The following is a 26018-nucleotide window of genomic DNA, read 5'->3' on the forward strand; positions in this document are numbered from 1 at the left end:
TTTTGTAGTCAGTCTCACCTCACATGCCGCTTAGTCAGAATGACGCCGTCCGAAAGTGAGTCGTGTATTATCTCGAGAATTCGAATAACCACAGCTGTCTAGATGTCAGCTTTCCATATCTTGTGTATCCTGTCTTGCAATGCCACCAACAGAATCTCCAGGCGTCATTAGCAGTCTTCCCAGGAAAGGTCAAAATTGTTTTGCGAGGTCGAACAAATGGATCTCGAAGTGTGTCAGAAGATTCAGAGGTAAGCGAGATTGTAACATCAGCTCTTTCGTTGAGGAGAGCGTCTGCTACGGTCTCAAAGACTGCTTCGATTCGCATGAGTACGTCGTGATGCTTGCTTGAGCGGCTGAGTTGAGGGCCGTCGGAGAGGGAAACATCTTGACTACCACAAGATTCTATGCTATCATGAAAGAGCATATCAACATCGATATCATCTTTCATTGCGTTCATGGCTGTATTGTAATCTGAATGTGAGATGTCAGGCTTCTCGAGATTCGTTGACGGAAGTGGAAGGCTCGAGCAAGAGAGTGAGCGGCGGGGAACGCGGAGCGAGGCTTGGCAAATTGATCGCGGTTGCGACGCGTCGTCTAGCCTCGCTCTTTCTCGATTCCAACACCCTCGTGCTTCAGGCATTGACGTGTGCCTACTCTGAATACCATAATCGACCTGACCTGCTCGGCCTAATTTTCTCATACCAAATTACTTCGCCACTCTCGCTGGCTGTCACAAAACATGGCGGAACCAATGGACATCTCATCACCAGACCTTTCGCGTAAACGCTCACTACCAGACGACGACCAGACTTCTGTCTCAAAATCAGAGAGCCAGGTGCCCACTCCACCTCTCACTGCTAGTCCCGCCAACAAAGATTCCATTCGTCAAGCGAGTCCAGCACCAAGCAGTTCAGCCTTGAGCAGTGCCCCGTCGGGGACCAATGACCAACCCGCCGACCCTAACGCTCCACCAAAGAAACGAAGAAAGTACACTCCTGCCGAGAAGGAAGAGAGACGTCTGGAGAAGGAAAAGAAAGACAAGGAGAAAGCTGAGCTCAAGTTGAAAAGGGACGAGGAAAAGCAGAAGAAGGATGAAGAAAAGCGTCGCAAGAATGAAGAAAAGGAAGCGAAGCAGCGCGAAAAGGATCTGAAGAAGGCCAGAGAAGAAGAGGAGAAGCAGAAGAAAGCACGCGTCCGTCTCTTTCGTATCTCTTCATCGTTGGCTACATACTGACCTCGTCCAGGCACAACCCAAGATTGCTTCGTTCTTCAAGACGCCATCCTTGAACAAATCTCCAGCGGCCTCTACGCCAGTGCAACCCTCTCCAGCCAAAGAGAACACCACGAGCTCAGAACCCGTCGACACAGATGTGCCTATGACTTCTCCAACACCAAAGAAGTCACCCCAGCAGAGCGATTACCGCAAGACCTTCTTGCCATTCCAACTCAAGGCACACACTAAGTGCGCCCCTTACGTTCCGGCCCTCAGTTCCAACGAGCTGCAAGTTTCACAAGAAGAGATGGACAAAGTCCTTCAACACATCACAACCAAGGCATCGCCCACATCCTGTTTAAAGGCCCTTTTCGCAGAGGAGAGGGTCCGTTCACGCGGCCTCTGGCAACCCACTGCCCGCGAAGTCATCGAGTCAATACAAGGCTCATCACAAGTTCCAATCGACCTGACTGATGAATCAGGCGAGCACTACCGTCCCGCCGACCTCCTCAATTCCTTAACCGTTCGTCATCTTCACTTCGGCGAGGATGTGAGACCAGCCTACTACGGCACGTACTCACGGAAGATCTCTTCCGCCAACGCCGCAACACTACGTAAAAACCCCTTCAGCAAACTCAGGGAAGATACCAACTATGACGATGACTCCGAAGCTGAATGGGAAGAGCCAGAAGAGGGAGAAGACATTGGCTCTGATGGCGAGGAAGACGAGGAGAGTGTAGGCGATGCAGAGGAGATGGATGAATTCTTGGAAGACGATGCTGCCGACAGCAAACGACACATGATCACTGGTGACCTCAAGCCAGTCAGCACGGGTCTATGCTGGGAAGATGTTAAGGGCGGATTCAAGTCTTCAACTGAAGAATCTCCTTTTGATCTCGACAGTATGAAGATCGACTTCTTCATTCGTAAGTTCAGCGTTACATCTTTTGGTCGAGTAATACTAACACTTTACAGCTCTCACTAAGCCTTCCATCAACCCGTTTTCAACGAGCTACTGGCAGGCTCCATCTTTACCAGCTGTTGTTGCTGCCAAGACTAGTGGCGGTCAGATGCAGCTGGACGGCAAGATGAAGCCCCCCAAGACTCCTTTGATGCCACGCTCAAACACAAACGACACTATGACCATTATCGGTGCCTCGTCTGGCATGAAGGGACCGATCATGAGCGTGGCCTCTACAAAGGCTGCAAAGCCAGCTCCCAAGCCTCTGCAGGGACCAGAACTAGCCGAGTTCAAAGACGCTGTCGACGGCAGCAACCTCACCAAGGTTGATCTGCTCAAAGCTCTAAAGAAGAGGTATGTGTTCATGTCATGTTGTGGTCGAGGAAATGCTAATACCTTGACAGATTCCCTAAGCACACCAACGACACGATCAAAGCAACATTGTCAGTTGGCTTCGCTCGCGTTGGCCAGCACGAAGCGGACAAAGTCTGGAAGGCTGTTGCCGCATAAATTACCACACGTCCCTGATGATTTCTACCGATTAACTTTCTTTGCTTGTTCTCTTCTTCAGCGACATATCCCAACGCCGCATTTGCTATTCTACTGGCGCGTCATGTTTGTAGCAACATTTCTATCAGAGTGGGAGGATTCTTGTGTCAGCCGGTGAGCTGGTCTATACTGGGACAAGGGGTGCATTTAGCTTTTTGACAGCATGCTTACAAAAAGCATGTTCATAGACGATGGCACAATTGAAGTGCTCATGCAGTAGCTTTTTATCGTCTTACTTTCTTCGTTCTTGTGCAATGACGTGATGTTTTTGGCAGTACTAGCATCGAAGTTTGAGATGGCTGGGAAGCCAGGGCGGTACGATTAACAATTGCCTTGGATGGCTGCCGCGATATTGAGGCACTAGGAGGTGATATACCCTTTCAATGATAGTGCCGTGAGAATCCTAACATCCCTAGATTCTTCAAATCTTGATTTGGTGGCGATAGTAGTCCTCGCTGTCGCACCATTGCCAAAAATCAAACTTTTGACATGTTCAAAGAAAAGGACGACCTGTTACGGTACATTAGTGAGCCAAATTTACAAATTTGAGCGTATCTATCCGGGATTGATTAAATGCTTACAGAAGGACTTGAAACTACGATGAACGTCTCTAGGGACATCTTCAACATGTTACCCGGAGTAAAAACACGATCTATGTATCATCGTGGTGGGAGGAGAGAACGATATATTCATACCAGGGTCACTCGACAGACGAAAATGACGTTTCAGTGGTCGGACCGAGAGTTTCATCTTTCTCCTCGATCAACAAGTCGGGAGTGTTTTGTTGTCGAATGTCAGGACACAACATTCGCAGCGCATGAACCGATTGAGTGCTATTACAGAGACGTTAGTGTCTCGCAGTGATGGTAGTCATGCTACTCATATCTCAACCATCACATTGGGCGCTGCGGTAGTCTGCACTGTGTGGTACGCCGCAGTCTCCCTGGTTTGCGCCGTGGGCTATACTCAGTTGTAAGTGCGTACGATCTCGACGATGATGTGTTAGACTGACTCCATATAGGAGACGCCACTATTCGCATCCTCCACCAAAGCCCACAGTCTCCAATTCAGATGCACCACATGTCAGCATCATTCGACCCGTCAAAGGCCTCGAGCCCAGCCTCTACCAATGCTTGGAGTCGACCTTCCTCCAGGAGTATCCAAAAGACAAATTGACAGTCTTTCTCTGCGTCGCCGATCGCGAAGACCCCGCCTTCCCTGTCCTGCAGCAACTCATCAAGGACAATCCGACTTTCGATGCACATGTATTGGTTGAAGAGGAAGATCCCGAACTACAAGGAAGCGATGCAGACACAAGACTTGGTCCCAATCCCAAAGTCAGAAACATGAGTCGGGCATACAGAGAGGCTAAAGGAGATATCGTATGGATCATCGACTGCAATGTCTGGGTCAACAGGGGCGCTTGTGGAAGAATGGTCGACACGCTGATCGGCAACAGAGGCATCAAGAACAAATTCGTCCATCTTTTGCCATTGGTCGTCGATATTGCGGGCACACCCGTCCCAGAGAGTGCGCAGAGTCTCCTACAAGGCCGCGACCCTGACAATAACTTCCGAGTCGTCTCTACTAGTACCGCTGGCCACCAACTGCGGTCGTCCAACAGTGCATCCTCGGATATCCTGAGCGAAGGCGGCGGAAGGATTGAAGAATTGTTCATGTCTTCAGCACATGCAAAATTCTACACAGCCATCAACACTGTCTTGATTGCACCTTGCATCGTCGGCAAGTCGACCATGTTCCGCAAATCCCATCTCAACAGCCTCACCAACGGACAAGGTATCGATTTCTTCTCCGAGAACATCTGTGAGGACCATCTCATTGGCGATTTACTCTGGAAAGGAAAGATACCAGAAGAAGAGCGCGGCGAGAAATGGGGCAAGCATGCTCAAGTATTTGGTGATTTGGCTATTCAGCCCATGGCTGGTATGAGTGTAGCCGAATATATTGCTCGCCGAAGCAGATGGCTCAGAGTGAGAAAGTTTACCGTCACGTTGGCGACTTTGGTCGAGCCCGGCACAGAGAGTTTCTTGTGTTCGTTGTATGGCGCTTTCGCCTTCACAACGCTTCCATTATTCCATGACAAGCTCGGTATACCTCAGACATGGACAGCCTTTGCTTTGTTCTGGATTTGCAGCGTGTGCACATGGTGTTATATCGACTGGACACTCTACTGCAGATTACATTCTTGCGCATCGGTAGAAGTCGACGAGAACACACCAGCATTCGCACGTCCTCCGAGGGGTGGCAGACGTCGACCTTTTCTGGTTTGGCTAGCTGCTTGGCTTGCTCGTGAGGCTTTAGCGCTGCCCATCTGGACATGGGCGGTCTATGGAGGCGTCACGGTAGTCTGGAGAGGCAAGAAGTTATGGGTTGGTATGGATATGAAGGTTCATCAGATCAAGTCTGACAGCACTTCTGCTGGGAGTACAATAGATGCTTTAAAAGCAAGGACAGATTAGCTTGAGAATTAAAAACACACTTTTACTGACCGAAATAATTTCGGAAAAGAAGCATATGCAAAATCATTGTTTGTGTGGCATTCCGCAGCCTATATCTAGTAAATCTCCGTCTTTTCGACTTTGCCATCTTTACAACCTCGAAAAAAAGAACAAACGCCATTCCAATTCCCCCATATAACCACCCAAAAAGGTTTCTCATTATCTCCCATTTCTAGCATTTCGTCTTCAAGCCCTTTCTCTAACCAACCCATTTTCTAGCGCTCTTGAACATTCTGACCCAAGGGCCAAACTCACCCCAAGTGTCGGACTGATCCTTGGGCATCCAGCTGCCAACCTCCTTGAGAATGGTGCGCTCAGGGTGAGGCATCATAGCCAAGACACGACCATCAGGCGTTCTGACACCAGTGATACCCTGAGGAGATCCGTTAGGGTTGTAAGGGTACTTCTCAGTAGGCTTGAGGTAGTTGTCAACATAGCGCATAGAGACCAGACCCTCGTTCATCAAAGCCTGAGGGCTAGAAGAGGAAGCAGCGCTGGTGTCGAAGGTGGCTTGACCTTCACCGTGGGCAGTGATGATGGGAAGGTACGAGCCAGCCATGCCGTGCAAGAAGACACTGGGTTGCTTGGGCTGGTCCATGACTTCAACCATACACACACGGGCCTCGTACTGCTCACTAACGTTGGTCTCGAAAGTGGGCCAGGTCTCAGCGCCAGGAATAATGTCTGTAAGACGAGACAGGAATTGACATCCGTTGCACACACCGAGGGCGAAAGTATCTTTTCTCTCGAAGAAGTCCTTGAATTCCTTGCGGGCACCGGAGTGCAGCAGGATGCTCTTGGCCCAACCTTGACCAGCGCCGAGAACGTCGCCGTAGGAGAAGCCACCGCAGGCTGCGAGACCGACGAAGGATTGAAGCGACACGCGACCGGAGAGGATATCACTCATGTGCACATCGATAGGTGAGAAGCCAGCGACGTTGAAAGCGAATGCCATCTCAGCTTGACCGTTGACACCTTGCTCACGCAGGATAGCGACGCGAGGCTTGGCACTAAGAGCCGACGAGATGGTGGTAGTCAAGGGTAGGATGTTGTCCTTAGGGTTGAAGGTGAGCTTGTAGGAGAGACCAGGGTCCTTGTTGTCGGCAATGTTGGCAGTTTCGGCGTCAGCACATTCAGGGTTATCTCTGAGGCGCTGCATAGCAACAGAAGTGGATTGCCAGGTCTTTTGCAAGACGTGACGGCTCTCTCTGTAGATGACATCGGTCTTGTAGTGGAAGGAGATCTCCTGCTTGGTGGCTGCAGGAACTCTACCAATCTTCTTGATCATGCCGGGAGGAGGTCCGCAGCTGGAGAAGCAGCGGTTGAACTCAATCTCATCCTTCTTTCTGACCTGGAAGACGGCTCCGAGTTCCTCGTTGAACAGAGCCTCAATGACATCCTCGGTCTTATCTGACTGTGAGATACCGTCAAGCATGACCTCAAGACCAGTACGGCCAGCAAACATCATCTCGACGAGAGTGGTGAAGAGACCACCGTCAGAGCGGTCGTGGTAAGCAAGGACAATGCCAGACTCGTGGAGCGACTCGATGGCGTCGTAGAAGTCCTTGAGCACCTCAGCATCGCGAACATCAGGAGCCTCATCACCAATCTTGCCAAAGACTTGAGCAAGAGCAGAACCACCCATCGCCTTCTTGCCAGCAGCAAGGTCAACGAAGAGCAGGACGGTCTCACCAACATCCTCGAGTCTTGAAAGAGTAGGTGTCCAGGTTCTGTCGATGTGGTCAACAGGAGCGAAAGCAGAGATGACCAACGAGAGAGGTGCAGTGACCTCCTTGGCCTCCTTGGTCTTCTCATCTTGCCACTTCATCTTCATGGACATAGAGTCCTTGCCGACGGGAATGGAAATGCCGAGCTCAGGGCAGAGCTCCATACCGATAGCCTCAACAGCCTCGTAGAGAGCAGCACCCTCACCAGGGTGACCGCTAGCAGCCATCCAGTTGGCCGAGAGACGAATACGCTTGAGTCTGTCGGGAATGCTGGCAGCAGCCAAGTTCATCAGGGACTCTGCGACCGACATACGGGCCGAAGCAGCTGCGGAAATGAGAGCAAGCGAAGGACGCTCACCCATAGCCATAGCCTCACCAGTCTTGACGCCAGGCAGAAGCGAGGTGGCAGTGACTGAAACGTCAGCGACAGGAGTCTGCCAAGGGCCGACCATCTGGTCGCGAACAACGAGACCACCAACAGATCTGTCAGCGATGGTGATAAGGAAAGACTTAGAGCCAACGGAAGGCAGAGACAGAACACGCTTGACGGCCTCGCCGAAAACGTCCTTGGTGGAGACCTTAGGAAGGTAAGTCGCAAGAGTGCTGTCGAACTGCGGAAGCTTGAGCTTTCTGGAATCCACAATTCTGGACATCTTAGGAGGTTTGCCGAAGAGAATTGACATGGGAAGGTCGATAGGGCTGGGGTACTTCTCGGAATCGCGGTCCATCAGAATCAGGCGCTTCTCCTCCTTCGAGGCGCGGTCACTAGCTTGACCGACCACGGAGAAACCACATCTTTCACGCTTGCAGATCTTCTTGAACAGCTCCAGGCCTTCAGGGGAGATGGCCATGACGTATCGCTCTTGTGCTTCACAGCACCAGATTTGTAGAGGACTGAGACTGCGGTCGGCATTGTCGATTTCTCTCAACTCAAACTTGGCACCGAGTCCAGCGTCGTGGACAATCTCGGGCAGAGCGTTGGACAAACCACCAGCGCCAACATCGTGGATGAGTTGAATGGGGTTGTTAGATCCAAGAGAAGTGCAAGTGTTGATGACCTCCTGGGCACGTCTCTGGACTTCAGCGTTGCCTCTTTGCACACTGGCAAAGTCAAGTTCGACGTTGCTCTCACCAGACTGAACACTGGAAGCTGCACCACCTCCAAGACCAATGAGCATAGCGGGTCCACCGAGAACAATAAGAGAAGCGCCGGCGCTAACAAATTCCTCTGATTTTAGAGCATGCTGAGGACGAACGGTACCAACACCACCAGCAAGCATGATGGGCTTGTGGTAACCTCTGATCTCGGTGGTGTTCTCGTCAATGGGGACTTCGGTAGTCAGGGTACGGAAGTAACCAGTAGTGCAGGGTCTGCCAAACTCGTTGTTGAAAGCGGCACTGCCGATCGGGGCCTCAAGCATGATATCCAAAGCACTAGCAATGTGGCCAGGTCTTCCAACGTCCAACTCCCATGGTTGCTCATGACCAGGAATGAGGAGATCGGACACGGTGAAACCAGAAAGACCAGCCTTGGGCTTCGAGCCTTGTCCAACAGCACCCTCGTCACGAATTTCACCACCAGATCCGGTGGCTGCTCCAGGGTAGGGAGAAACGGCGGTTGGGTGGTTGTGAGTCTCGACCTTGGCCAAGAAATGAACAATTTCCTTAGTCTGCTTCCATTCACCAGTGGAGTGCTCGGGGGCCCAGAGACTGGCCTGTTCACCTTGAAGAACGGCTGCATTGTCGCTGTAAGCACTGACAACATACCCCGGGTTCTTCTTGTGGGTGTTTCTGATCATGCCGAACAAGCTGTTAGGCTTACGCATGCCATCGATTGTCCAGTCTGCGTTGAACTGCTTGTGTCTGCAGTGCTCGGAGTTGACCTGGGCGAACATGAAAAGTTCAACATCGATAGGGTTACGCTTCAGTTGGTTCGAGTAGGCATCAACCAGGTAGTCAATTTCTGAGGCATCGAGGGCCAGACCAAGTGTACGGTTGGCCTTTTGAAGGGCCTCCTTAGGTGTGCTTCCTTCGGCAAAGAGTTCAATTTCTTGAGCTTCTGCAGGCTCGTGCTCGGCAAACATCAAATCGAGGTCCGGAGGTCCAGATTCAATGGTCTGAGTCATACGGTCGTGAAGAACATCGGGGTTGGGGATATCATCCTTCTCAGGAGCATCCTTGAAGCTTGCAGCAATGACCATACCGCGTTCAATACGCTTGATTTGCTTCTCCAAGCCACAAACGTGGGCAATACTGGTAGCCTTTGAGCTCCATGGTGAAATTGTTCCAGCTCTAGGAGATACGTAGTAGAGACGGGTGGTGTCGTCTCTCGCATCACCACCACGGTGAACAGCATCCAGAAGAACCTGTGAAAGTCTGTCTTGAGTGGAGAGCTGAGTTCCATACTTCAGAAGCTGATCCAGAACTTTCATATCCTCTCCGCTGAGCTCCTGCTTGGGGTTCACATAATGCATCCATACCGCGCGGACCTCGGTGGCGCCGATTGCGGCAGCAAGACGAGCAGTACGGAACCCAGAGAAAGCAGAAGAGCCTGGCAGAGCCAGGTAGGGTGTTTGTGAGGCCATAGTGGGTTATGTTGAGCTACCAAGGCTCACACCAGAAGGAAGTGAGATGGATAAAGAAGCGTTCAAAATGATGGTCGGCGCGAGATTTTTTGGATGGACGTGGAGGGGCGGCCTAAAACGGCTAGCGTATAAGTGAACCCTGATAACATTTTTTGACTTTACTGCCCGCTCCTACGGTGACTTGTTGCAGTTGTTGCTTGCAGACACATCTTTACTTGGCTGCTGTTTTTGAGAGTAACTTGGGCACAGTAACGATACACAGTCAAGTCTTGACGATATCCTAATGCCCTCTTCCTCCTCCATCTCGACATTGACGTAGCAAGCGCGCACTGACTCGACAACCCCAGCCTCCCCGGCGTTGACATGGGGTATTATCTAAATCGCCGTCAGGATGAGCCATACCATGGAAAATTTTCTGCTCATGTAGCCGATATCGTACTTGGAGTAGGAATGATTGGGTTTCGAGCCGGTTTCTGTGTAACATGATCACTGCCATGATCAGGCAACAACTAATTACCATTCGGTGATTTCCATAATATCTCCATTTGTCCGTTGCAGGCAGATGGTTCAATTTGAAGCAGCAAAGCCAACCACTAGAGTGGCCAAAGTACATCGCAAGCTTAAGAACACTGTCTACGAAGCCCTTAACACATATGCCGCACGTGAGATTCGAGTTTACAGACTGCTCGACCGCTCAAAAGAAAAAAAAAAAAAGGATCTCAGTGTCTGGCAAAACCAAAGAGCAGCGTACCGATCAAAGTAGACTTGAAGCATTTAGAGCAATGGCCCGGACGTAAATCTATCCTCTTGTTAGCAGAACAGTGTAATGACATATGATAGGCATACATAGTACCACATTCAGAAGGGGCCTGGCATCTCAGTGCTGTTCCATCTTTACCCCGTATGTTTATGGTCAGTGACTTCTCCATTTACTACAGCTTCTTAAGCAGAGATGTCTTTCGGCTCTCGAAAGTACGACCGCTGAACAGCATTTTGAGACGGCTGCACTCCGTGAATAACGCGAATAGAATGCTCAATGGGCTGAACACAAAAGCAAAGTGTGTGTACAGAAGAGGACTCGCTGAATGTCGCGTATGTGTAGAGGCGCAGAAGTGCCAGATTGGTTCTCGAGCGGACATAGAAGGAATGTCGCGTTGAGTGTTATTTAAATTCCCGAGAATTGACAGACAGTGCTACATGAACAGAATAAATCTTTCAACAGGAAGAATGATTTTGTAGAGCCTGCGCCTGCTAAGCCAACTCAAAGAGAAGCAGCAAGAGGAAAGACGATCGAAGCGGGTATGTATACAGTCTTCGAGATCGATTCCGTGACATTACATGGCCGTACTTGGCACATAGGAAGTAGCCAGCTACTCTGATTGTTAGCTTACAGTGTACCAACGATCTGTATTGGCTCGTCAAGCCGTCCAGAAGTGATCTGTGATGTTACGAAGTCTTGTGCAAGATTGCTCGTGCTAGAATATCGATCGGAGTCTTGATGGAAGAAGCCGAGGGACGAATCAGGGCGGCTCACGGAGCGGGAAGACTAACGGGATGGAGGCTAGCGTGGTTGGAAGTCGCGACAGTCGCGCCCTCCTCTTTGGTCTGGCAGTTCCTCGTTGCTACAAGCTTGCACTGTACAACACTCTCACGCCTTTAACGACCATCTTCTTTTACGGCAGCTTGTTCTTTCTTGGGATCCAGTCGATCGGCGCATTTCTGCCTTCTGTCTTCACGACCTCTAATACTCCTCAAAAGTATATTGAATACTTCGACGTTCCAGATACCCAAAAGTCGCAAATCAAACTCGCTTTCCACCCCGCGTGTCTTCTCTACACTACTTTGCGCGCTCGACCATTACCACCCCATAAAGAACACCACACACGAGCAACGATATCTGTAGCGCTCCATTGATGGAAGACGACTACTGAAGCTCAGCTGAACGACCTCATCGCTTGCTGTCGTGCAGCACAGCGCAGCCATGACCGAGCGCAATCTGGACATCTTCGAGAGCAAACTCTCCGATCCCAATACAGGTATTCATACATTGCTTCACGTTTCTTGTGTCGCCGCCACATCTTCTGACCACCCGCGCAGATCTTCGAACAAAATGCAACTTCCTCATCGAGATTCGTGATGGCATGGACCATTGGTGCCAGGGCACCACCTACCCTGTCTTTCTGCAAAAGTTTGTCCCCGTCTTACTCGAGATCCTCAGTGGCTCTCCAGTCTTCATTAGCACATCGCCGGAACAGCGACTACGAAACTGCGCCCTCGAGATCCTACATCGCTTGCCTATGTCTACGCCGGACGTAACTGATCAGTATGCTCCACAAATCGTCGACAAGTTGTTGGAACTCGCGCGTATCGAGAACGAGGACAATGCTGTACTTTGCATGAAGATCATTATGGAGTTTGAGAGGAACCACCTGAACTCATGCGCAAGCAAAGTCCAGCCATTTCTGGATCTCATCTTGGAGCTGTTCCAGACCATGGACCAGACCGTCAAGGATACTTTCGATACACCAGCAGCCGCAGGTTTGTCTACTGCCGTCGCTCCAGGCACACCACAGTACAACTCTCCTAGGCCCGCGTCACCGGTCGCATCAACAACATCCTTGGCTGCTGAAGTTGGTAGTGACCAGCCTCAAACTCGACAACTTCAAAAGGGAACACAGTCATTCAAGCTCGTCGCAGAATGCCCTATTATCGTTGTTAGCATCTTCCAGGCACATCGTAGCATGGTAGCAAAGAACGTCGAAGCATTTGTTCACCGTATCAAGGCAATCCTTTCACTCCAAGCTGGACCACAAAAGAGAGCACACGAGGAGGCTAGAGAGAAGGGAACAACATTCGTTGGTGTGGCCAAGGACATCAAGAACCGTGCGGCATTTGGCGAGCTTGTCACTGCTCAAGTGAAGACTATGAGTTTTTTGGCCTACTTGCTGCGCGTCTACCAGAAACTTCTCGCAGACTTCTTGACAGAGCTTCCAGAGATTGTCGTGCGTCTTCTACAAGACTGCCCCAGAGAGAAGTCTAGTGCACGAAAAGAGCTCTTGGTTGCTATCAGACACATCGTCAACTTCAACATCAGGACCATTTTCTTGCCAAAGTTGGACGAGTTGCTCGACGAACGCACTCTGATCGGCGACGGCTTGACAGTTTACGAAACATTACGACCTTTGGCGTTCACTATGTTGGCTGATCTGATTCACCATGTGAGAGAAAACCTGAAACCAGCACAGATTGAGAAGAGCATCTTTGTCTATACCAAAAACTTGCATGACGACTACCCCGGCACTAGCTTCCAGACCATGAGTGCAAAGCTACTGCTCAACATGGCTGAGTGCATGGCCAAGGTCGAAGATAAGCAGGATGCGCGCTACTTCCTTACCTTGGTGTTGAATGCAATTGGCGAGAAGTTTGCATCGATGAACCGCCAGTACCACAACGCCGTCAAGGCATCTGCACAGTATGCGGAGACCACCATGGAGGCCGGTGCTGAAAACTACCTTGCCGATGTCAACCAAAAACCCGAATGGGACGAGATTGACATCTTCAATGCAACACCTATTAAGACGAACAACCTCAGAGATCGTGGATCAGACCCTGTAGCAGACAACAAGTTCTTGTTCAAGAACCTTTTGCACGGCTTGAAGACGCTCTTCTATTCGTTGCGTGCCTCAAATCCTACTCGTATCCGAGATGAAATGGATGCAGCCAACGTACCTCCCAATTGGCAGGATGTTTCTTACGGATTCAATGCTGAGGAGGTCAAGGTGCTCATCAAGCTGTTCCACGAGGGCGCTCAGGTTTTCCGATACTACAACGCAGAGAAGACACCCACGGAAACACCCATGATGAACCCAGTCGAGTTCTTGGCCAACAACCACATGATGAGCAGTGGAAAAGAAGAGAAAGATCTTCTTGAGACTTTTGCAACCATCTTCCATCATATCGACCCTGCCACGTTCCATGAAGTGTTCCAAGCCGAGATTCCACACCTCTACGAAATGATCTTCGACCATCCCGCTCTACTGCACATCGCACAATTCTTGCTCGCTAGTGAGGCAACATCTCCTGCATTCTGCGGCATGATGTTGCAATTCTTGATGGGCAGGTTAGAGGAAGTCGGTACTTCCGATGTGCAGAAGTCTAGTGTGCTTCTCAGGCTCTTCAAGCTGTCCTTCATGGCAGTCACCCTTTTCTCTGCACAAAACGAGCAGGTCCTGCTACCGCACGTCACCAAACTCATCACAAGATCCATTGAGCTATCAGTGACCGCTGAGGATCCCACAAACTATTTCCTTCTCCTCAGATCACTCTTCAGAAGTATTGGAGGTGGCAGATTTGAGAACCTTTACAAGGAAATCCTACCTTTGCTGGAAATGCTGTTGGAAGTTTTAAACAATTTGCTCACTTCTGCGCGCAAGCCTCAGGACAGGGACCTCTTTGTTGAACTGTCTCTGACTGTACCTGCCCGTCTCAGTCATCTGCTGCCCCACCTGAGCTACTTGATGCGACCGCTTGTAGTGGCTCTTCGTGCTGGTTCTGAGCTTATTGCGCAAGGTTTGCGTACCTTGGAACTCTGTGTCGACAATCTTACTGCTGACTACCTCGATCCTATCATGGCCCCTGTCATCGACGAATTGATGGCTGCTCTGTGGGATCATCTCAAACCCCAACCCTACAGCCATTTCCATGCCCACACTACTATGCGCATTCTCGGTAAGTTGGGAGGTCGCAACCGCAAGTTTCTCACCTCACCTCCTGCTTTGGAATACAAGCCGTATGCGGACGATGAAGCTAGCTATGACATCAAGCTCATCGGCTCCATGAAAGACAGAGCATTCCCAGCAAGGCTAGGTATTGATGTCGCTATCGACAAGCTCAGAGAACAACCAAAGGCGGCCGCAGCGAAGAAATCTGATGCTTTCCACAAGCAACAAGCACTCAATCTTGTCAAAGCTCAAATCAAGCTTTTGGTCGGATATGACAATCTTCCGGATGACTTTGCAAGACTCGTTCGCTTGCAGGCGAACGACTTGTTCGACAAGAACTACGATGTTGGACACGATCTGTTTTCGAAGTCGGAGCGCGAGAAGTCCGTCGCGAAGAAAGACGCCCAGCAAGCGACCTTGCTCAAATTGATCAAGGCTGCCATGCTAGCTGCCGCAGTCCCCGAACTCAAGCAGGACGTGACACCCTTCTTGGACGGCCTCTACAAGCATTTGACTATTCTCGAACTTGGACGATCGCTCGGTCAAGAGAAGCACGCTAAGCGCCCCTTCGAGCCATTGTCCGGCGAAGGCCCCGTATTTGTCGACAGTAGGGTGATTGCGGATGCAATCGCCGACACTTTGTCCTCAGACTCTGCAGATGTTCGCGATGTCGCTTTCAACGCTCTGGACACCATGTGGAAGTCGGCAGCCATGATTTTTGGGGCTGAAGATCGCGTCGAGCGCTTGCCGTTCTTCCGCGAGCTCACAAAATCTCTCATTCATCACTGCTTCGAGGAAGAATGGTTCTCAAAATCTGGAGGTACTGCTGGTATCGATTACATCGTCAACAAGCTGAACTTCAGCACTGCTTGGTTGAAAGACCGTCAACTTGAGCTCATCCGAGCCCTTTTCTTCGTGATGAAGGATATGCCTCAAGATCTTCCAGCCAATGTACGTGTTCAAGCCAAAGACGTGCTGCAGGACATAATCAGAAAATGCAACCAAGGCACACCAACAACTGATATTGGCACGGCGAACACTCTTCTACATAATGTGTCGAACAAACTCGTTGGGGAAGTGTCACACATGAACCGACATGTTCGTGAGGCAGCTCAAGATGGTCTTCGACTGCTTGCAGAGGTTGTTGGTGTCAAGCTTTACGAGATCGTCAAGCCGGTCAAGGAGTTGGTTCTTCAACCTATCTTCAACAAACCACTTAGAGCGCTACCCTTCGCAGTGCAGATTGGATATATCGATGCCTTGAATTTCTGCTTGGACATGGAGAACGAGGTCTTACAATTCGAAGACCGTCTCAACCGATCACTTATGGAGACATTGGCTCTAGCGGACGCTGAAGACGAGACGCTTGCACCAAAGCCAATGGAGCACAGAAGCGCTGAGTCAATCGTCAACCTCAGAGTCTCTTGCCTTCGTCTGCTGACTACTGCAATTCGTCTGCCTGCGTTCAACAACTCTCCGCACGCGCAACACCGCAGCCGTATCATCACTGTCTTCTTCAAATCTTTGTACTCGAGAAACGTCGAAGTCAAGACGACCGCCAATGCTGGTCTGCAAATAGTCCTACAAGCTACTCAGAAGCTACCCAAGGATCTCCTCCAGAGCGGCTTGAGGCCCATCCTTATGAATGTTCAGGACCCTCGCAAGTTGAGTGTTGAGGGCCTTGAAGGTCTGCGCACACTTCTCCAGCTTCTTACCAACTATTTCAAGGTTGAGATCGGTTCTCGTCTCTTAGACCATATGAAACATATTGCGGACGCTCAAAGCCTGCAAAAAGTTTCATTCTCTCTCATCGAGCAAAATCCTAAGATGCGCGTTGTTACCGCAATCTTCGGGGTCTTCCATCTTCTTCCTGCTGCAGCCGTGCAATTCCTCCCTACGCTGGTCGAAAGGGTTCTTGAGCTTGAACGTAGTCTGCGCAGAACTCACTTCAGTCCCTTCCGCGAGCCATTGATTAAGTACCTCAACCACTACTCAAAGGAGGCCTTGGAGCACTTCAGTGCAAACTTGAAGGACGAGGCGAAGGGCAGGTTCTTTGCTCAGATCCTCTCAGATCAGGCAGCTGCGCCACTGCGTACAGCCGTGATGGAATCAGATTCTTTCTGGTCGCCATTGACTGGAGAAGGGTTGACCGATGCCGAAAAAGATCAAGCAGCAGTCAATGCTGTCCATGTCGCTCTGTCTTTGTCAGAGTTCTCTGAGTCTCGTGCTTGGCTCACGAAACACGACAAGACGAGATTGGCTCTGTTTGAGGCAGCCCAATCGTTACAGAAGAAGTTGCAAAACAAGACATTGGCTTCGCCACTTCGTCTACCAGTCGAGCAGGTTGGCGATCAGCTTATGATCATCCTCACAAGATACCTGTCCGAAAAGCCGGATGATCTGGATTTCTTCTTTGATCTCGTTCAAGCCTGCGCCAACGATGAACTTGCAGAATCACACCGCTTGTTCCACTTCATCTATGAGTTTATCATCACCAGCACATCAGTTGAGTATCAACGTTCAGTTGCCGTGCGCTGCATCGATATCTACACCAACCGACAGAAGACACCGCGCATGAAATCATTCGTGTTCCACTACATTCTGAACCCTGTCTTCGCCATGGACATTCAACGCAACTGGGAGAGTCTCTTCGGCAACAACAAGGGTACTGAGCTTTTCGACAAATCCATGACGGACATTGTGCACGCCAAGTTGTGGAAGCCGCAAGCCAACAGTGACATCTCTGAAGACCCTACCCAGCCTGGCGTCGATCAGTCAAGGATGGAATTGATTCAGCTGACTTCTATGCTTCTTAAGTATCATCACAATATGCTGTCTGATGCACGCAAGGATGTGATCATGTTCGGATGGACATATATCAGACTTGAGGATACCATCAACAAGTATGCTTCGTACGCATTGATCTCATACTTCATTGCCCATTACGACACTCCCGCTAAGATTGTTGTACAAATTTACGGCAAGTTACTGGGAGCACATCAAGCTGAAGGTCGACCACTCGTTATGCAAGCTCTTGAGATTCTTGAGCCCGTCCTTGTCAAGAGAACCGGTGGTGAACAAGCAAGAGCACCTGCTTGGACTCGCATTCCTCGTCGCATTCTCAGTGAAGAGACTTCGAACACGCCACAGCTCACAAGTATCTTCCAATTCCTCGTTAGACACCCTGATCTCTTCTATGAGGCTAGAGAGTCTTTCGCATCCATTATCATTCCTTCGCTCAATAAGGTCGCACAGTTGCCCAATCCCTCAACTGAGAACAAGCGACTGGCTATCAACCTCTTCAGCATGATCTGGCACTGGGAAGAACGTACTGTGAAGGAGAACGGATCGCTCTCCGGTCCTCAGTCTCCTAACAACGAAGCACCTGCTACAAACAAGAAAGCCGCTTCAGCTTCGTACGCCCTCCGCACGATGATGATAAAGTACATGGTCAACTTCATCGCTATTCTGCCTGAAAGATTCCCTGTCCCGAGCTCTACCGACGATGGCAAGGATGCCAAGGAAGGCAAGGAGCGGCCCACTGCAACCTCCAACGAGACTATAAGAAAGTCGCTAGAATTACTGTGGCGGTTTTTGTCGCTGGGCTATTGGGATGACATTGATGTCGATGCCATGTTCCCCAAGGTCACAGAACAGATTCTTCTCTCCGAACCCAAGCAGGATGAGAAGATGGAGGCCTGGACCAGTCGTGTCATCAACACATTGCAGATGCTTCGCTCGCTCATCAATGCCAAATCTGACGAGTGGATTGTGGCTCGTCTGCCTCAACTGCAAAAGCTCCTTGCTAAACCATTGAAGAGCGAGATTGCTGAAATCCAGGACTGCTTGCATTGCAACAAGCCAGTCGAAGGTTTCCCTGAACTGAAACCCTTGATGAAGGCAATCTTGGACGCAATCCCTCTACAGCAATCAGAAGAAGACCTGCCTGATGCCGAGAGTCCCACGGAGGAATTCACCAATTTCCTCTCTACTCTTGCGGGTGATTGCATGTCAGCTACTGGTAAGGACACTCAAGCTCAAACCGCTGGTATCAATATCCTCTGGACTCTTTCCCAGCGGAAGGCCGATAGTGTTGACACTCACATTCCCGCTCTTCTTAAGGCTCTGCAGGGCAATCTAGCGAAAAATCATCTTGCAGCTCAGATGCCTCAGCAAGTCACCACTGCAAACGGAGTCGCAGCTCAGCTTCCCGCCAATCCTCAAGAGGTCGACCTCAACACTGTCTTGATCATCAGAGTGATTGAGATGCTTTCAGCTCGTATTGCTGCACTTGGCGAGCAGCGCAGGCCTTATTTGAGTGTTCTCGCCTCGCTCGTCGAGAGATCGCAGAACAACACACTTTGTGAAAAGATTCTCAGCATGGTCGAAGAATGGGTCTTCAACTCAACAGAGCCCGTCCCCACTCTCAAGGAGAAAACTGCTGTGTTGCAGAAGATGCTCATGTTTGAGAATCGATCCGATTTGACGCTCTACCACAAGTTCCTCGATCTTGTCATCAGAATCTACGAGGATCCTAAGATTTTCAGATCTGAACTGGCTGTGCGCATGGAACATGCTTTCCTTATCGGCCTCAGAAGCCCTGATATCCACATGCGCACTCGTTTCATGACTATCTATGATCGCAACCTCAGCCGCACGGCTGCCAACCGCTTCTTCAAATTGCTGGCTGAGCAACAGTGGGATGTGCTTGCCGACAGCTTCTGGCTTAGTCAAGTCATCCACCTCATGTTCGGTTCAATTGACATGAACAATTCATTGAGGCTGCACAATGATGACTTCAAGTGTCTACCCGCCTCGAAGCTCTTCAACACACACTCCGCAGATCCACGACTTGCTGACCTTATGCTCGATTCTGAGTTTGAGAACTTCATTGCGAGCCACAAGCGCTTTGTGCAAGAGCTGGGCGAAGTCAAGACGAGAGACGTCCTTGAACCATTGGCTAATCTTCAGCACACTGATTCAAACCTAGCTCACGACATCTGGACTGCCTATTTCCCTTTGATCTGGTCGAGTCTATCAAGAGATGATCGTGAGGATATGGAAACTGGTCTGATCAACCTTTTGACCAAGGACTTCCACCAACGCCAAACAGATAAGCGTCCAAATTGCGTGGCTACTTTGATCGATGGCATCGTCCGTGCCAAACCGCGTGTCAAGTTCCCACCACATGTTTTGAAGTTCCAGGCCAAAAACTACAATGCGTGGTACAGTGCAGCCACTTATATCGAAGAGCTGGCGATGAAGCCCATCGTTGATACTCCTGCGACTCGCGAGAGCAATCTCGATGCACTAGTCGAACTGTACGCCACTCTTCAAGAAGATGACCTCTTCTATGGCACTTGGCGTAGAAGATGCCAATTCGTCGAGACGAATGCTGCTCTCTCGTACGAGCAGAATGGCGTCTGGGACAAGGCACAAGCAATGTATGAGCAAGCCCAAATCAAGGCTCGTACTGGCTCGATTGCGTTCTCACCTGGCGAGTACATGCTTTGGGAAGATCACTGGGTTTACTGTGCCGAGAAACTCCAGCAATGGGAGATTTTGGGTGACTTTGCCAAGCACGAAAACCTGAACGATCTCTTCCTCGAGGCAACCTGGCGCAACTTTGACGCTTGGGAGGAGCCTGATAACCGAGCTCAGCTCGACACTATAATAAAGGCCGTGTCTGACGCTCCTACTCCTCGCCGAATGTTCTTCCAAGCCTTCATGTCATTGTTGAAGCTCCACAACAAGACTGAAACTCAACAAGATTTCAACCGTATTTGCGACGAGAACATCCAGCTCTCGATTAAGAACTGGCACAAGCTTCCCAAGCAGATAACACAAGCTCACATTGGGTTGCTACAGAACTTCCAAAACTTGGTTGAATTGCACGACGCGAGCGTAATCTGCAGCAGTCTGGCTCAAACCACCTCTGCGAACCTTGATGTCAAGAGTCAAGAGCTCAAGCTGCTTCTTGGCACTTGGAGAGACAGGCTACCCAACTTCTGGGACGACATTAACTCGTGGCAGGACTTGGTCACCTGGCGTCAACACATCTTCCAGCTGATCAATAGAACCTACCTGACACTGTTGCCATCGACGAACCAGGGCAATGCTACTGGTCAATCTTATGCTTACCGTGGTTACCACGAGACTGCTTGGATTATTAATCGCTTTGCACATGTCGCTCGTAAGCACCAGATGCCTGACGTCTGCATCACTCAACTCAGCAGGATTTACACTCTCCCTAACATCGAGATCCAAGAAGCCTTCCTCAAACTAAGAGAGCAGGCCAAGTGTTGTTACCAGAACCGCAACGAGCTCACCAGCGGCTTGGATGTCATCAATAACACCAATCTTAACTACTTTGGTGCTCAACAGAAGGCAGAGTTCTATACACTCAAGGGCATGTTCTTGGCCAAGCTCAACCACAAGGAAGAAGCCAACGATGCATTCGGTACTGCTCTTTACTTCGACATCAAGCTTCCAAAGGCTTGGAGTGAATGGGGTAGATACAACGACATGCTATTCAAGGAAAAGCCTGAAGAGAGCATTGATAAGGCTAGTGCAGCCATCAGTTGCTACCTTGAAGCTGCTGGCCAGTACAAGAGTGCCAAGTCGAGAAAGCTCCTTAGCAGAATCCTCTGGCTTCTTAGTTTGGACGATGCAGAAAACACACTCGCGAAGGCATTCGAGAACTTCAAGGGAGAAACTCCTGTGTGGTACTGGATCACTTTCATTCCTCAGTTGCTCAACAACTTGTCTCGTACCCCTAGCGAGGCCAACATTGCTCATGGCATCCTGAGTAAGCTCGCGAAGACTTACCCTCAAGCACTCTACTTCCAGCTGCGTACCAGCCGTGAAGATATGTCAGTCATCAAGCGAAGTCAAGAGCAGAAGGAAGCTAGAGAGAGGCAGGCCAAAGCCAAACAATCTGGTGGTGCTGCACCAGCTGAAGGCGCCAAGTCAGAGACCAAGCCCAATGGAGATACTGCCAGTGCCACTCCTCAGCCCAAGGTTGAAGGTCAAGATGCAAGCCAAGCTCCCAAGCCTGAAGCGGCTGAGCCGCCAAAGCCTAAGAAGCCATGGGACCATACTGAAGAACTCACCCAGACGCTCAAGACGGCATTCCCTCTGTTGGCTCTGTCGATGGAGACTATGGTTGACCAGGTCCAGAAATACTTCAAGTGTACTCTGGACGAAGATGCTTACCGTCTCATTGTCGCTTTGTTGAACGATGGCTTGGCCTATGTCGGCAGATACCCAACTTCATACGCTCAAGGTGTGAACTTGCCGCCTTCGACCGAGGCCAATATCACTAGATTCGCAGAATCTATCTTGCCAGCTCACATTCGCAAGTCGTTCGAAGCCGACTTTGTGACTAAGAAGCCATCAATGTTCGAATACATTGCCAAATTGCGCAGATGGAGGGACAGATTTGAAGAGAAGCTTGATCGCAGAACTTCCAAGTGGCATCTGGAACAGACCACTCATCTGGCTGAATTCCGCTTCTTGAAGTTTGACGAAGTCGAGGTGCCTGGGCAGTATCTGCAACACCGTGACAAGAACCAAGACTTTGTCAGAATCGAGCGATTCTTGCCTGATGTCGAGCTGGTCAGAGGCGTCACTGGTTGTCATAGGAGACTAACCATTCGTGGTCATGATGGAAGTGTACATCCATTTGCCATCCAGCACCCGACAGCCAGGCACAGTAGACGCGAGGAGAGAGTTTCGCAATTGTTCAGAATCTTCAACAGCATACTGGCGAAGAAGAAGGAGAGCAGACGTCGCAACTTGCAGTTCCACTTGCCGCTGATGATTCCTTTGTCTCCCGGCATTCGTATGGTTCAGGACGATGCTTCGTACATCAGTTTGCAAGGAATTTACGAAGACTATTGTCGTCGTAATGGCATCAACAAGGACGACCCAGTCTTGTTCCAGATTGACAAGCTCCGTGCTTTGACACCAGTAAGCAAACCCCAAAGCAAAGCAACAGAGCGTGATACTGACCGTTGGTTCCAGCAAAAACCCGAGCAGGCTGCAAGCATTCGCCTCGAGACTTTCAACGCAATTCAAGAGAAGTACGTTCCGAACGACATCGTTCAGGACTACTTCCAGCAGACGTACCCCTCATACGACTCGCTCTGGCTATTCCGTCGCCAGTTCTCTGCACAGTTGGCTGCTCTGACGTTCATCACATTCACCATGCACATGACGATGCGTTATCCTCACAAGATGTCTATCTCGAGGGGTACTGGCAATATTTGGGGATCAGAGTTGGTTCCTGCAATGGCTGCCGCCAAGCCGTACTTCCATAACCCAGAAGCGGTGCCTTTCCGTCTTACACCCAACCTGCAAACCTTGATGGGCCCGATTCATACCGAGGGTATCTTCGTCGCCGCTCTGATGGCCATCGCTCGCTGCTTGACCGACTCGTCTTCTTCGCCTACCACCTCTACTCCACCCGCCGTTCCTACACCCTCCGGCTCAGGCAACGGAGGCAACAACCAAGACGAGACCGAGAGCAATACTTCAGACTTGGAGGGCCAATTGAGCATCTTCATTCGCGACGAAATGAACTTCTGGTCACTACAGCAGCACAAGCAAAGCATCAAGGATGGCGAATTGCGCGAGCATGTCTACCGCAATGCTACCGGCATTGTCAAGAAGGCAGTGGCTATGGCGAAGGAGCCTGATGCGAAGAACTTGCCAGCCAGTCAGAGCGTGCTTGACCTCGTGGCCAAGGCTACTGAGCCCAAGAACCTATGCACAACTGATGCGTTGTGGCAGGCTTGGCTGTAGAGGGGGAGAAGCAGTGATATTGATTTGAGAGTATTTGATACGTTTTGGAGTCTTTTCGTGCATAGCGCTAGGCGCAAAGGAATGGGGAAAGGTGCCTAGCGATTTGCTTTCGTTGCTTTTTATAACCAATTCTTCTTGCATGTATTTATACCGTTCTTGTTCCTTCTCCATGACCTGTGTATACCATAGCGTGAGCTTCTCTGAATTTGCTGCCCGTTTTCAATGCACGCTGGAGTGAGTCCTCTTCATAGTTCACAATTCTAAGCCGAGCGAATCAATGATTGATTGTCCATCAGTCGAACAGACTCAGAAGCTCAAATCAGTACTTGTGTGGTTGGTCAGGGTGACAAGTGGGACCCAAAATCTTGGCGCATGACTCACGACGGGCGGCGGGGTTGAGCTCTGGTTATTGAAATTCGCGATTGAACTTGTTTCGTCACAGACATACCAAAATGGCAGCAGCACAAATCGCCGAATGGCAAAAGCGCGCAGAGGCCTTCAAGCCTCTTAACCTCAAGCAGATCGAGGGCCCCATTGCCGAGCTCGACGCACACCTCACCCTCCGCACCTACATTGTTGGCTACTCGGCCACCGACGCCGACCTCGATGTCTGGAAGGCCATTCGCGGCAACCGCATTGCCCACTCGTCCGTCATCAAGCAGGGCCTCTACATCAATGTCAGCCGCTGGTTCAACTTCATCGAAGAGACGGAGCGTCCCGTTGTCGAGCTGGCCAGCCGTGGCAAGGAAATGGCCAAGAAGGCCGAGGGCAAGGCAGACCAGGGCAACTACGACATTGGTCTCGAGGGCACTGACAAGGGCGTCGTCACTCGTTTCCCTCCTGAGCCTTCAGGATACCTTCACATCGGTCACGCAAAGGCTGCTCTGCTCAACGACTACTTTGCCCACAAGAAGTACCAGGGCAAGCTGATTCTGAGATTCGACGACACCAATCCCTCCAACGAGAAGCAAGAATTCGAAGACTCGATCGTCAAGGATCTTGAGCTCATGGGCATCAAGCCCGACCAGGTCACACACACCTCCGACTACTTCCAGGAGCTGTACGATGCTTGTGTGAAGATGATCAAGAGCGGTCACGCCTACGCCGACAACACTCCTCAGGAAATTCTTCGCGACGAGCGTATGAACAAGGTCGACTCCAAGCACCGCAACGACTCGATCGAGGACAACCTTGCCCACTTCGAGGAGATGAAGAAGGGCACCCCCGAGGGTACTACCTGGTTCATCCGTGCAAAGATCAACATGCAGGACCCCAACGGTGCCATGCGTGACCCCGTCATCTACCGCTGCAACCCCCAGGCTCACCACCGCACTGGCGACACCTGGAAGATCTACCCCACCTACGACTTTGCCTGCCCCGTTGTTGATGCTGTCGAGGGTGTCACTCACGCACTCCGTACTACTGAGTACAACGACCGTGATGCTCAGTTCCAGTGGATGCTCAAGGCTATGGACTTGCGCCACGTCTACAACTGGAACTTTGCCCGCATGGCCTTCGTCCGCACCTTCTTGTCCAAGCGCAAGCTGACAAAGATTGTCGACAAGGGCGATGTCTGGGGTTGGGATGACCCTCGTATGCCTACCGTCAGAGGTATCCGTCGTCGTGGTATGACCGTTCCTGCTCTTCAGGAGTTCATCCTCTCTCAGGGTCCTTCCAAGTCTATCACTTTGATGGACTGGACCAAGATTTGGGCTACCAACAAGAAGTACATTGACCCTATTGCCGGTCGTTACACTGCCATCGACACCAAGGACAAGGTCACCGTCACTGTTACTGGTGCTCCCGCCACTCACACTGACATGAAGGACTTGCACGCCAAGAACCCCGCCGTTGGTCAGAAGAAGGTTGTCTTCAGCAAGAACATTCTTCTTGACCAGGTTGACGCCGCTTCCTTCGCCGAGGGTGAGGAGATTACTCTTATGAACTGGGGCAACGCTATCGTCAAGTCCAAGTCCACTACCGTCGTCGATGCACTCAAGTCTCCTCTTGCCACCCTCAGCGGCAATGCTCCCATCTCATCCATGGAACTCGAGCTTCACCTCCAAGGTGACGTCAAGAAGACCTCCAAGAAGGTCACTTGGCTCTCCACCGACCAGGAGCTCATTCCCGTCAAGCTCTACGAGTTCGACTACCTGCTCACAAAGGATAAGCTCGAGGAAGAGGACGACTTCGAGAAGTTCTTGAACCCCAACACTTCGACCCTCACCGAGTGCTTGGCTGACTGCAATGTCGCTGACCTCAAGGTTGATGATATCATGCAGTTCGACCGTAAGGGCTTCTACAGAGTTGACAAGGCTTTCAAGAATGGTGAGCCTGCTGTCTTCTTCCAGATTCCTACTGGCAAGGGTGGTAAATAGACGGATTCTTGTAATGCAATAATGAAAACGAAAAGGGAAAGATGATGTGGAACAGGATATGTAGGTGTAAATCGATGACTATCTTGATCATGCCATCCTGTTCGAATGCTCCTGCAGGACAAGTTAGGTCGGTGGCTGTTTCGTCCCCGCATGCATCCCCGGTTCAACTGCAGACGCCACAGTATGCGCCTTCTTGCGGATGAAAAGGTCGTTGTTACCTCCTTACAACTTGAGCGATGCTCGAGCTCTTGAATACTTCTCACTCTCGTCAACAACTTACAACCTTTCCATTTCATCTTGAAATATGACTGCCATCTCGCTTCCATCTCACAGATTGACGACGAATATTCTACGCTAATTAGTGATCCTGTCAGCCTGCAAACCCGGATGCAATCCTACAACGGACACAGCCCCCGCACAGATTGACGAACATATTAGCCATGTCATGCTGCATGAATCGTGCTATTATAAGGTAGCACGATGTTCAGGTTTGAATATATTATGCTGGAATCTTTAGCAACGGACATTCTGGTCGTCGCTGAGTGAATACGGCTTTGTGA

At 50.5% G+C, this 26018-nt stretch overlaps 5 protein-coding genes across 5 annotated transcripts; 4 read left to right on the plus strand and 1 right to left on the minus strand.

Annotated features, from left to right (window-relative positions):
* Positions 1–739: 739 nt before the first annotated feature.
* M437DRAFT_86043 (uncharacterized protein) lies at positions 740–2684 on the plus strand (the record flags this gene model as incomplete). The annotated part of the gene is made up of 4 exons (XM_041028391.1): positions 740–1192; positions 1245–2139; positions 2189–2528; positions 2579–2684. 4 exons carry the CDS (start codon positions 740–742, stop codon positions 2682–2684), a joined length of 1794 nt encoding a protein of 597 aa, XP_040878172.1.
* Positions 2685–3540: 856 nt separating this feature from the next.
* On the plus strand, positions 3541–5203 carry M437DRAFT_52539 (uncharacterized protein; the record flags this gene model as incomplete). Its single annotated transcript, XM_041022374.1, has 2 exons — positions 3541–3695; positions 3745–5203. The coding sequence occupies 2 exons, from the start codon at positions 3541–3543 to the stop codon at positions 5201–5203; spliced, it is 1614 nt and encodes a 537-aa protein (XP_040878173.1).
* A 238-nt stretch (positions 5204–5441) lies between these two features.
* Positions 5442–9554, minus strand: M437DRAFT_52795 (phosphoribosylformylglycinamidine synthase-like protein; the record flags this gene model as incomplete). The annotated part of the gene is made up of 1 exon (XM_041022422.1): positions 5442–9554. One exon carries the CDS (start codon positions 9552–9554, stop codon positions 5442–5444), a length of 4113 nt encoding a protein of 1370 aa, XP_040878174.1.
* Positions 9555–11535: 1981 nt separating this feature from the next.
* On the plus strand, positions 11536–23080 carry M437DRAFT_67529 (uncharacterized protein; the record flags this gene model as incomplete). The annotated part of the gene is made up of 2 exons (XM_041024954.1): positions 11536–11590; positions 11652–23080. The coding sequence occupies 2 exons, from the start codon at positions 11536–11538 to the stop codon at positions 23078–23080; spliced, it is 11484 nt and encodes a 3827-aa protein (XP_040878175.1).
* Positions 23081–23532: 452 nt separating this feature from the next.
* M437DRAFT_52597 (glutamyl-tRNA synthetase-like protein) lies at positions 23533–25458 on the plus strand (the record flags this gene model as incomplete). The annotated part of the gene is made up of 1 exon (XM_041022387.1): positions 23533–25458. One exon carries the CDS (start codon positions 23533–23535, stop codon positions 25456–25458), a length of 1926 nt encoding a protein of 641 aa, XP_040878176.1.
* Positions 25459–26018: the final 560 nt, after the last annotated feature.

The sequence above is a fragment of the Aureobasidium melanogenum genome, assembly GCF_000721775.1.
Source record: "Aureobasidium melanogenum CBS 110374 unplaced genomic scaffold scaffold_16, whole genome shotgun sequence".
NCBI classification, from domain to species: Eukaryota; Fungi; Ascomycota; class Dothideomycetes; order Dothideales; family Saccotheciaceae; genus Aureobasidium; species Aureobasidium melanogenum.